General features: G+C 44.6%; 1 protein-coding gene across 1 annotated transcript in view; it reads right to left on the bottom strand.

The window, feature by feature from the left end:
• LOC126456514 (glutamate receptor ionotropic, kainate 2) overlaps positions 1–13220 on the bottom strand; it is a 1353954-nt gene that overhangs the window by 230677 nt on the left and 1110057 nt on the right. The window contains exon 9 of the mRNA XM_050092267.1: positions 10773–10976. Within this exon, the coding sequence (XP_049948224.1) occupies positions 10773–10976 (204 nt within the window). The remainder of the gene's footprint in view (positions 1–10772; positions 10977–13220) is intronic.

Raw genomic sequence — 13220 nt, 5'->3', positions numbered from 1 at the left:
GGCGCGCAGTCCGGAACCGTGCGACTGCTACGGTCGCAGGTTCGAATCCTGCCTCGGGCATGGATGTGTGTGATGTCCTTAGGTTAGTTAGGTTTAAGTAGTTCTAAGTTCTAGGGGACTGATAACCACAGCAGTTGAGTCCCATAGTGCTCAGAGCCATTTGACCTGCGCAATTTTCCAATCTGTAGGTACAGATCTATCGGTGAGCGAGCGGTTGTATATGATAGCTAAGTAGGGACCTATTGTATCAGCGTAATCTGAAAGGAACCTAATCGGTATACAATCTGGACCTGAAGACTTGCCCGTATCAAGCGATTTGAGTTGCTTCGCAACCCCTAAGATATCTACTTCTAAGAAACTCATGGTAGCAGCTGTTCGTGTTTCAAATTCTGGAATATTCCATTAGTCTCCCCTGGTGAAGGAATTTCGGAAAACTGCGTTCAATAACTCCGCTTTAGCGGCACAGTCGTCGGTCACAGTACCATCGGCACTGCGCAGCGAAGGTATTGACTGCGTCTTGCCGCTTGTGTAGTTAGCCCATTAGCTAACAAACGTGTCTTTTAATTAAAAGATACTCCTTCGGAATTTTTTGAGCTAGGAACAGATGGGATTAATTATAATCCTTTTAAGTTACAAGTGGTCTTAGAAACTCTGTAACTTTACGCCAATGTAGGCGACCGATTTGGCCGTCTGGAAGTCGTGTGAGGTGGCGTGAATTTTTCGTTTGCCTGAAACTAGTGGGTGCAGGGCTCAGGGCGCGCGGCGTCCTGGCCGGCTACGTGACCAGCCCGGCTAGGGGAGCCAGGTACAAAGACAAGCAGTGCGGCGGCACGTGGGTAATTCTCGGTACGGGGAATGTTGACAACGTTTGGTCGCTTAAGAGAACAGACAATGCTCTGGGAAACGGGGAGTGTCAGACAATACTAAAGATGGCCCAGTTACAGCTCTTTGAGATTTGATAATAGTTCACAGTCAAGTATTAACGGAAATCTGATTACATCAGCGACTTCAGATAAATGAGGCCCATCCAGTGCCACAACAATATTTTCAGTATCTTCAAAACTACAGAAGTTAATATTCCACAGCGAACAAACATTTTCGCAATGAACTTCGGAATTAACAGCTGTTAAACACTTCATGCAATTCCAACATACAAGGTTTCAGACGGCAGCATTGCACTGTAGCTGTCATCTCTGAAAGCTATTTTATGTCTTGATTTATTATTGTTTTAATAGCTTTTCATTATGCAAATGTTTGTCATAAAATTGAATCCTCCAAAATTACATAGCAAGTGAATGCAACATGAATACCACATATTTTGTCATACTTGTGTATTTATTTAATGAGTAGTCAGCTATTCTGCCAGTAACTTTAATATTAGTTACAATTGATGATACAAAATAATGGAAATTTGGTAAGTTGGCCAGTCGCATATTGTAACTGATACTATCTTTTTAAAAGAGTGTCAAAGACGCTTTCTAAAAGAGTACCAAAGGCGCTTCTGACAAGCAAGGCTAAATAATTGTTTGAACAATATTCAACGACAATTGTTGACATTTATCATGAGCTCACTTGTGCAAGAATGCTGGATTATTTGTTTATGAACAAATCTTTATTTATATCTGTTATAAATAATCTGAGTGTGACCGAATATTTATAACATTTCGTTTATTTAAACGTTGTTTTAGTATATTAGTTTGCTGCAGGAAGTAGTCAAGTTCAGTCAGATGATGTCTGTAGAACGTGAGAGAAACACATTTTTGGTGGGGACAGCTTTCAGCCAATGAAAAAGCATACAGGGGCGCAACACTATGGGAGTCAAGTGGAGACTGGGACTTTTCGACTGAAGAGCTGAAGGGAGCGATTCTGGGCATTTTTACATTGATGCTAGAAGGAGTGAGACCTGCGAGTCGTGTAGGTCATTCATTGGTTGTGGGCGGTGAACATACTCTAAATTTGAAGTGACGTTACATTTCGAAGAGGTCTGAAAGTGCTCCACAGTAGAATTCTTAACTTACGGATTGAGATTAGACAGAGTATGAGTTAATGTTCTTCGCGCAGCAATTTTTTAATTTGTGGATCATCATGTTGAACTCTGAACTGTTTTGAGCTGTTGAATTGTGATTATGAAATGGAATTAGTTTTCGTGCATCTTTGATGACTGTTTAGATTGGGGAGTTTGCTACCATTCTCATAACACACTCAACGTAGCATTACTGCATTTGATGAGGGGTGATGATGATGATGATGATGTTTGGTTTGTGGGGGCGATCAACTGCGCGGTTGTCAGCGCCCGTAGAATTTCCCAACCTTTGCTCAGCCATCTCGAGGTAGGTGAAAATCCCTGACCCCACAGGGAATCAAACCCGGAACCCCGCGCTCGCGAAGCGAGAACGCAACCGCGAGACCACGAGCTACGGACCATTTGATGAGGGTATTTTCTGTCTGTATTTTAAATGAATATCATAAGGCCAAATCCCTTTTATCTGAGATGTTCTTTTTTGAATAAAAATTAGTCTACATAATTCTCTGTGGCCTACATCAATTACAGACGTTAGATCGAACCATATTTATTAAGTTAGTCATGTAACTTTTACTTTGTATTTGTGTGTATTTTATTAACTCACAGTTCTAGGCAATGTGCAGACTTTTTGACTGAAGGAGCACAGGCGCAGGTTATTATTTGCTGTGAATTAGCTGCAGGGTATGAAAACAGAGGTGCACACCTCGGCCGTATGACTATATAGAGCTATTCTTTTTAAACAGAGCCATTTATAGCCCAAGTACCTAAAGTACGAGTAACCACAGGTAAAGGTACAATTGGTTTGCTCATATGGGCTGCTGTTTCACGGTGCAACTACACTACCAGTAACCTTTAGGTAGTTTCGCAACTGCTTGGCAGTGTGGTTCCGCTCGCATCTTCGTCTTCAGCTTAGGCGTATGGCACTACCATGTCACACATACGCCTTATTCAATTTTTAGTTAATTTTTGCTTAGTATAGTTTACAGAAAAGAGGAAGAGACCCCATTAGATTATATCTGCTCCTTAGCATCAGGAGGAGGAGGAGGAGATTACTGTTTAACGTCCGGTCGACAACGAAGTCGTTAGAGACGCAGCACAAGGTCGGATTAGGGAAGGATGGATAACCGTTCCGGCACGCTCGGGCTTAGCTCAGCAATAATTATTGGCGTAATGATTTTTTTTTAAATGTAACAGAAAATGTTTTCGAGAATCTGGGTCAAACTATGGAAAACCACATTCATAATACCATCCTCACTGTTCTCTAAAGACACGTGAGGAAAGAAAATTACCTGTCTCGTCTAATTCCGTTGCTACCTCCTTCCAAAACTTGTAAGTAATATTTGTAGTGTGATACGCAGGCGTCTTCTTATCCCACTAACATCTTCGTGCTTGTTACAGGCTGATTAGCTTCAGCGTGTCGCCCGACTGGCTCGGAAAATTAAAATTGATTTGAAGCCTGTGCACGGTCGCGTGACATTGCGCGACAACGGGCGACAAGTTTGTTCGCAGTAGTGTCCCCATTCCTCAGCACCTGTTTGGTTTACCCGCTCTTTGTTGTGCAAAATCGTACTACACTTTGTGCATGTTTACGCAGCCACTGGACGTTAGGTCTAAAACTAGAAATGCGAGTTGATAACGGATGAACAAATGATGGAGAAACTAAAGCTTGGGCTTAATGACATCAGTAAAAAGTTTTCGACGTTGCTCAGCAACGCCGGCCGAAGTGGCCGTGCGGTTAAAGGCGCTGCAGTCTGGAACCGCAAGACCGCTACGGTCGCAGGTTCGAATCCTGCCTCGGGCATGGATGTTTGTGATGTCCTTAGGTTAGTTAGGTTTAACTACTTCTAACTTCTAGGGGACTAATGACCTCAGCAGTTGAGTCCCATAGTGCTCAGAGCCATTTGAACCATTTTGCTCAGCAACAGTCGTACAATGATTTTTGAATGATCGCACCGCCACTTCACTGTATAGTTGTTTAGTTAATTACGACCCAGGAGTCAGCCTTTTATGCCATTTTCAAGTGACTGAGTGTATGTCATTAACATACACTCCTGGAAATTGAAATAAGAACACCGTGAATTCATTGTCCCAGGAAGGGGAAACTTTATTGACACATTCCTGGGGTCAGATACATCACATGATCACACTGACAGAACCACAGGCACATAGACACAGGCAACAGAGCATGCACAATGTCGGCACTAGTACAGTGTATATCCACCTTTCGCAGCAATGCAGGCTGCTATTCTCCCATGGAGACGATCGTAGAGATGCTGGATGTAGTCCTGTGGAACGGCTTGCCATGCCATTTCCACCTGGCGCCTCAGTTGGACCAGCGTTCATGCTGGACGTGCAGACCGCGTGAGACGACGCTTCATCCAGTCCCAAACATGCTCAATGGGTGACAGATCCGGAGATCTTGCTGGCCAAGGTAGTTGACTTACACCTTCTAGAGCACGTTGGGTGGCACGGGATACATGCGGACGTGCATTGTCCCGTTGGAACAGCAAGTTCCCTTGCCAGTCTAGGAATGGTAGAACGATGGGTTCGATGACGGTTTGGATGTACCGTGCACTATTCAGTGTCCCCTCGACGATCACCAGTGGTGTATGGCCAGTGTAGGAGATCGCTCCCCACACCACGATGCCGGGTGTTTGCCCTGTGTGCCTCGGTCGTATGCAGTCCTGATTGTGGCGCTCACCTGCACGGCACCAAACACGCATACGACCATCATTGGCACCAGGGCAGAAGCGACTCTCATCGCTGAAGACGACACGTCTCCATTCGTCCCTCCATTCACGCCTGTCGCGACACCACTGGAGGCGGGCTGCATGATGTTGGGGCGTGAGCGGAAGACGGCCTAACGGTGTGCGGGACCGTAGCCCAGCTTCATGGAGACGGTTGCGAATGGTCCTCGCCGATACCCCAGGAGCAACAGTGTCCCTAATTTGCTGGGAAGTGGCGGTGCGGTCCCCTACGGCACTGCGTAGGATCCTACGGTCTTGGCGTGCATCCGTGCGTCGCTGCGGTCCGGTCCCAGGTCGACGGGCAGGTGCACCTTCCGCCGACCACTGGCGACAACATCGATGTACTGTGGAGACCTCACGCCCCACGTGTTGAGCAATTCGGCGGTACGTCCACCCGGCCTCCCGCATGCCCACTATACGCCCTCGCTCAAAGTCCGTCAACTGCACATACGGTTCACGTCCACGCTGTCGCGGCATGCTACCAGTGTTAAAGACTGCGATGGAGCTCCGTATGCCACGGCAAACTGGCTGACACTGACGGCGGCGGTGCACAAATGCTGCGCAGCTAGCGCCATTCGACGGCCAACACCGCGGTTCCTGGTGTGTCCGTTGTGCCGTGGGTGTGATCATTGCTTGTACAGCCCTCTCGCAGTGTCCGGAGCAAGTATGGTGGGTCTGACACACCGGTGTCAATGTGTTCTTTTTTCCATTTCCAGGAGTGTACATTACAACCCTCTTCAACTGTCGGCGGTCTCTGTCAGTCAACAGACGAGGTCGGACTGTACGCTTTTGTGCTGTACGTATCCCTTCACGTTTCACTATCACATCGGAAACAGTGGACCTAGGAAAGTTTAGGAGTGTGGAACTCTCTCGTAGAGACGTGTGACACAAGTGACACCAAACCACCTGTCCATGTTCGAAGTCCGTGAGTTCCGCGGAGCGCCCCATTCTGCTCTCTCACGATGTCTAATTACTACTGATATCGCTGATATGGAGTACCTGGCAGTAGGTGGCAGCACAATGCAACTTATATGAAAAACGCATGTTTTTGGGGTGTCCGAATACTTTTGATCTCATAGCGTAGCATTGGTTATCTATGGAAAACTGCCCACATGTATTTAGTGCGACGGCTTACTCAACTGAAGATGAGGGCAGGTAGACCGCCGAAATATTGTGTTAAGATGAAGTTATGTTCCGGCTGAAGACTCGATATGAATATAATCAATTACCACGCCGGGAAAGTTTACGGAGCCATAATTAAATATTATCATACTATAATATTTAGACACACTTATCATTATTATTATTATTCTCGTTCGGGCCCTATAAAACACTCTATGCAGAACAAAGCACATTCCAGAGCTTTGTTTTAGCTTTTCATCGTGTCTTTGTTACTTTTATTCTCTCGGAGTGGGTTCTTTTTGTGTTGCCAGACGAGGCAGTTCCGTTCTTCTTAAGTGTTTTTCTGCCTAAATTTTTTTCTGCCTCGTATATTATATTGCAGTACTCCTGCTTTTTTTCATGTCTTCTATTATTGCATTGATTGATTGTACTGTCTCAATCTTAGTAGGATTTTGTAGGATTTCACAAGTTGTCTAGTTAATTTACCGGTTGTTTTAATATGCTTATAGAATAGGAGCTCAAGGTTTTTCGTATTTTGGTACTTTTTCAGTTCCTTACTTGCTGTTAGTACGTACAAAAAGGAGAATAAAATATGAAATATTAATATATCAAAAGGCCGAGCAAAGTTAGTCGGTAGAATTAGGTCTCATTGTGCAGTTAAGAAAAACAGCCCTTATTCTCTGTCACTGAGCAAATGTAAGCATACCTGTACATCCCCCCCCCCTCCTGCCTCCCTCCCCACCCTTAACCTCAAATTATTGAAACAATCGAAAATGCTTTACTGTTTTGCCACATCAATAGCTAAAACACCGTAAGCGATAAACTATTTTCATTTTGTTTTTCTGAGCGTGTTTTGTTTAGCAAGGAAAAATGTTTCGAAAAATGAGTAAAGTTTGTAGAAAGTCGAAAAGTGCTCTCACACTCAAATCTTGATGACTATAGTCTGGGTAGTTTTTGCGCCATGGGTTGGTCTGCCTCATGACGTATACACAGTATCTAACTTTAATAAAACAATAAACTGGTAGCCAAGATTGCAGGAATTCTTTTTATTCCATGATTAGTGGTTTCGGCGAAACTAAAGCCGCCATTATCGGATCTAGGGAGGACAGAAAAAACTATAAAAGTGGGCTTAGATTCCACTTATATAACATGTATACATATAAATTTAATTAAATTCCTTAGGACACATACAGGTTACAACATCAAGGCAAACAATGGTGATATTAATAGTTCCCAGTGCTTGGGTAGCTCAGATGGTAGAGCACTTGCCCGCACGGGTCCCGAGTTCGTCTCGGTCCGGCACACAGTTTCATATTAATAGTTGCCTATAGCACTCAGGCCTTACAAAATTTTCGTAAGTAGCACATATGCGTCCAAGAGAGATGACATTATAAATGTTAAGTGTCTCCATGACATACAAGCGCAAGCTAGGTACTACCGCAACTCCGGCTCTGTTCTTACACCACAGGCCGCGTCGCGAGATGGCGCTAGCAGAAGAGGCGCCAATGGATGTCACAGCTCACCTCATAACAGGCTCCGCGTGTGTGGTAAGACTACGTCATTAGGGCTTGTACATAATTCTAGAGATTACTGTATCACGTAAACATACACAAAACTTATGAAAGCTGCAGACCTACACAATTGCACATCTGCCTGATCACATATACGAAAAGCAATTTCAAATTTCATGAGAACTGCGGAATTACAAAAATGTACATCTGTCTGGTCCTATACGTCATAAGATACGAACATACAGGGTGTTTCAAAAATGACCGGTATATTTGAAACGGCAATAAAAACTAAACGAGCAGCGATAGAAATACACCGTTTGTTGCAATATGCTTGGGACAACAGTACATTTTCAGGCGGACAAACTTTCGAAATTACAGTAGTTACAATTTTCAACAACAGATGGCGCTGCACGTGATGTGAAAGATATAGAAGACAACGCAGTCTGTGGGTGCGCCATTCTGTACGTCGTCTTTCTGCTGTAAGCGTGTGCTGTTCACAACGTGCAAGTGTGCTGTAGACAACATGGTTTATTCCTTAGAACAGAGGATTTTTCTGGTGTTGGAATTCCACCGCCTAGAACACAGTGTTGTTGCAACAAGACGAAGTTTTCAATGGAGGTTTAATGTAACCAAAGGACCGAAAAGCGATACAATAAAGGATCTGTTTGAAAAATTTCAACGGACTGGGAACGTGACGGATGAACGTGCTGGAAAGGTAGGGCGACCGCGTACGGCAACCACAGAGGGCAACGCGCAGCTAGTGCAGCAGGTGATCCAACAGCGGCCTCGGGTTTCCGTTCTCCGTGTTGCAGCTGCGATCCAAATGACGCCAACGTCCACGTATCGTCTCATGCGCCAGAGTTTACACCTCTATCCATATAAAATTCAAACGCAGCAACCCCTCAGCGCCGCTACCATTGCTGCACGAGAGACATTCGCTAACGATATAGTGCACAGGATTGATGACGGCGATATGCATGTGGGCAGAATTTGGTTTACTGACGAAGCTTATTTTTACCTGGACGGCTTCGTCAATAAACAGAACTGGCGCATATGGGGAACCGAAAAGCCCCATGTTGCAGTCCCATCGTCCCTGCATCCTCAAAAAGTACTGGTCTGGGCCGCCATTTCTTCCAGAGGAATCATTGGCCCATTTTTCAGATCCGAAACGATTACTGCATCACGCTATCTGGACATTCTTCGTGAATTTGTGGCGGTACAAACTGCCATAGACGACACTGCGAACACCTCGTGGTTTATGCAAGATGGTGCCCGGCCACATCGCACGGCCGACGTCTTTAATTTCCTGAATGAATATTTCGATGATCGTGTGATTGCTTTGGGCTATCCGAAACATACAGGAGGCGGCGTGGATTGACCTCCCTATTCGCCAGACATGAACCCATGTGACTTCTTTCTGTGGGGACACTTGAAAGACCAGGTGTACCGCCAGAATCCAGAAACAATTGAACAGCTGAAGCAGTACATTTCATCTGGATGTGAAGCCATTCCGCGAGACACGTTGTCAAAGGTTTTGGGTAATTTCATTCAGAGACTACGCCATATTATTGCTACGCATGGTGGATATGTGGAAAATATCGTACTGTAGAGTTTCCCAGACCGCAGCGCCATCTGTTGTTGAAAATTGTAACTATTGTAATTTCGAAAGTTTGTCTGCCTGAAAATGTACTGTTGTCCCAAGCATATTGCAACAAACGGTGTATTTCTATCGCTGCCCGTTTAGTTTTTATTGCCGTTTCAAATATACCGGTCATTTTTGAAACACCCTGTACATAGATATTTTATGGGATCTGCAGTGTTCTTAAATTTGTATATGCCTTTTGGTAGTTTTTACATATGACCAGACAGATGTGCACTTGTGTAACTCGGCAGTCCCAAAAATTTTGCATTTCTTTTCGGTATGTTTTATATGGAACCAGGGAGATGTGTATTGGATATGACCGGAAAAACATGCGTTTATATGCAAGGTGTGTTTTATTGGTATTTTTACATATGACCAGACGGGTATGCACTGTGTAACCCTGTAATGTTCTTAACATTTGTACGTACTCTCGGTAGATTTTATATATCACCAGACTGATGTGCTGTGTATAACTCTGCAGACCCCATAAAATATCTATGTATGACCGTATCTTATTACGTATAGGACCAGACAGATGTACATTTTTGTAATTCCGCAGTTCTCATGAAATTTGAAATTGTTTTCGATATGTTGTATATGTGACCAGGCAGATGTGCAATTGTGTAGGTCTGCAGCTTTCATAAAAAATGGTTCAAATGGCTCTGAGCACTATGGGACTTAACTTCTGAGGTCATCAGTCCCCTAGAACTTAGAACTACTTAAACCTAACTAAGAACATCACACACATCCATGCCCGAGGCAGGATTCGAACCTAGAACTGTAGCGCCTAGAACCGCTCGGCCACTTCGGCCGGCAAGTTTTCAGAAGTTTTTTATATGTTTACGTGATACAGTAATCTCTAGAATTATGTACAAGCCCTAATAACGTATTCTTACCACACACGCAGAGCCTGTTATGAGGCAAGGTCTGACATCCATTGGTGCCTCTTCTGCTAGCGCTATCTCGCGACGCGGCCTGTATTGTAAGAACAGAGCCGGAGTTGCGGTAGTACCTAGCTTGCGCTTGTATGTCATGGAGACAACATTTACAACGCATATGTGCTACTTACGACAATTTTGTAAGGCCTGCGTGTTATAGGCAACTATTAATATGAAACTTCGTGGCAGATTAAAACTGTGTGCCGGACCGAGACTCGAACTCGGACCTTTGCCTTGCAGGGAAGTGCTCTACGCTTTTTTTTTTTTTTTTTTTTTTGCCAGCTCGGGACTCAAGCCGGAAACCATTTGAGCTAACCAAGCACTGCACTGAGAACTATTAATATCACCACTGTTTTCCTTGATGTTGTAACCTGTATGTGTCCTAAGGTATGTAACTAAATTTACATATATACATGTTGTATAAGTGGAATCTAAGACCACTTTTACAGTGTTTTGTGTCCTCTCTAGATCCGATGATGGCGGCTTTAGCTTCGCCGAAACCGGTTATCATGGAATAAAAAGAATTCCTGCGATCTTGGCTACCAGTTTATTGTTTTACAAGCATCTAGATTGCTCCCACGTGAACACAATGTGCTCCCTACAAAACTTTAATTCCTGATTTAATGTGTTAAACCTTTAATGTAAGATTGTACCTATTAGTGAGTAAATTATGATGGCAGTTTAAATTCGGTCAGTAATTTTATGAAAAACACTGAAGACCAAATTTTTGTTGTTGCTGGAAGCTGGGACTGGGCGTTTTTAGGTGGCAGACACTTGTTTGGTGCTCACCTTCTCCATGAGCTCGCGCACGATGCCGTTCCACTCCCTGGTGTCCGGGTCGTAGACGCCGTACATGTGGTCGGGAACGAGCTTGATGGCGTAGTGGAAGCCGACCTGGGCAGCGATCCACTTGAGCAGGTCGATGCAGAAGCCCTCGTAGCGCGCGTTGCCCGTCAGGTTGTGGTCCTCCTTCACCATCACGTACGGCTTCTCCTGCCGACACAGGGGCGCCGTTCAGCGATGTGCGAGCGCGCGCGCGCGCAGCTTGCTGGCAGCGAAACTACGGGAGCCGTGGAAGCCAGGCTGCGCCTGCTACTTGTACACCGTGCTTTGTCTCTTTCAGGAGGAACGACAGGAGTGTAATGCTGGTAGAATGTTCCACAACATTTTGGTCCTTAACATATTCCGTCAGAATAAAAAATAGCAGGTTACACACTCTTCCGGCCGGTGTGGCCGTGCGGTCTAGGCGCTTCAGTCTGGAACCGCGTGACCGCTCCGGTCGCAGGTTCGAATCCTGCCTCGGGCATGGATGTGTGTGATGTCCTTAGGTTAGTTAGGTTTAAGTAGTTCTACGTTCTAGGGGACTGATGACCTAAGATGTTAAGTCCCATAGTACTCAGAGCCATTTGAACCATTTGAACACACTCTCATAAGAGATGCCACAGCTGCATATTTAAAAAAATTTTGTGTAAATGTTTCAGATGGAAATGATTACAAGTGTAGAGTTATTAATTATAGTCATCTAATCTATAAGTACAAGAAGACATTCATATCTATCAGAGTAGATAACATACATACAACTGTCAGTATTTTTAGTTTTTGTCGCATAATTTCTCAAAAATAGGTATTAGAGAATCAATTTGTGATTCCAATTACGTGCATTTTTTGTCAAGTTGGCATTTTTCACAAAATAACATTTCGTATTTTAAATGTTTAAGTTACTGAAGCAGAAGTAATATTATAAAGGAAAACAGTTCGTAATGTTCTAGAAAATTATATGTTTTTGGTCATGAACCAACTTTCAGCTTTCAGGTCATCTTCAGGTGACAAAGGAATATCGCAGGTAGTAGGACAAAGCCGATCCTAGCCCATATTTGATATCAAATTAATATTCAAATTAATTAAATTGGCCAATTATACTACCATCCTTAAGCTACTGTTATGCTAACTGATTTATGACCTCCTGAGGGTTGATTTGACACCATGGGGGCAATTCATCCTTTTAAGAAACTCACTACCTCTCCAACTCGTTCTTCCACACCCCTCTGGGATAAGGGACATGGTTTTTGTCACTCCCCACTCCTGGGAATCCCCCAGCCCTTCCCTCCCCTCCCCTACTTTCTCATTCCCCTCTCACATCTGGAACATTGATGGAAAAGAGACCCAATCCATGCTGAGATGCTGGAGAGGAAGGATCTCACGACATGAAATTCAAATCGATGTTAGTTGACATAGTAATATATTATTCAAATTTGTTCAAAGGGCTCCAAGCACTATAGGACTTAACATCTGAGGTCGTCAGTACCCTAGACTTAGAACTACATAAACCTAATTAACCTAAGGACATCACACACATCCATTCCCGAAGCAGGGTTCAAACGTGCGACCGTAGCAGCCACTTGGTTCCAGACTGAAACGCCTAGAACCGCTCGGCCACTACGGCCAGCTAATATATTGTCCAGCTCAATTTGCATATTCTTTATTTTATCACTTTGTGTGAGGGAGGGCCCCTCCCCCCTCCTCTCTGCAATTTTCCATGTCCCCTACCCCATCTGGAAATTGGCGGGACAGATATCATGACAGTCTTCCATGTCATACACATGCATATAGACTCCACTCTACACTGAAGAGCGAAAGAAACTGGTATACCTGCCTAACATTGCGTAGGGCCCCTGCGAGCATCCAGAAGTGCCGCAACACAACATGGTATGGACTCAACTGCCTTATAGTTGTGCTGGAGGGAGCTGACACCATGAATCCTGTAGAGCTGTCCATAAATCCGTAAGAGAACGAGGGAGATCTCTTCTGAACAGCACATTGCAAGGCATCCCAGATATGCTCAATAATGTTCATATCTGGGGAGTCTGGTGGCCAGCGGAAGTGTTTAAAATCAGAAGAGTGTTCCTGGGGCCACTCTGTAGCAATTCTGGACGTGTGGGGTGTGGCATTGTCCTGCTGGAATTGCCCAAGTCAGTCAAAATGCACAATGGATATGAATGGATGCAGCTGATCAGACAGGATGCCTATGTGCGTGTGTGTCACCTGTCAGAGTCGTATCTAGACGTATCAGCGGTCCCATATCACCTTAACCTCACACGCCCCACACCATTACAGACCTTCCACCAGCTTGAACACCCCCTGCTGGCATGTGGGGTCCGTGGATTCATGAGGTTGTCTCCACACCCATACACGTCCGCCTGCTCGATACAATATGAAACGAAACTTGTCCGATCAGGC

This window comes from Schistocerca serialis, chromosome 1, assembly GCF_023864345.2.
Source record: "Schistocerca serialis cubense isolate TAMUIC-IGC-003099 chromosome 1, iqSchSeri2.2, whole genome shotgun sequence".
Taxonomy (NCBI): domain Eukaryota; kingdom Metazoa; phylum Arthropoda; class Insecta; order Orthoptera; family Acrididae; genus Schistocerca; species Schistocerca serialis.
The sequence above is the reverse complement of the archived record's forward strand: the minus strand, read 5'-3'. Positions and strand labels throughout refer to the sequence as shown.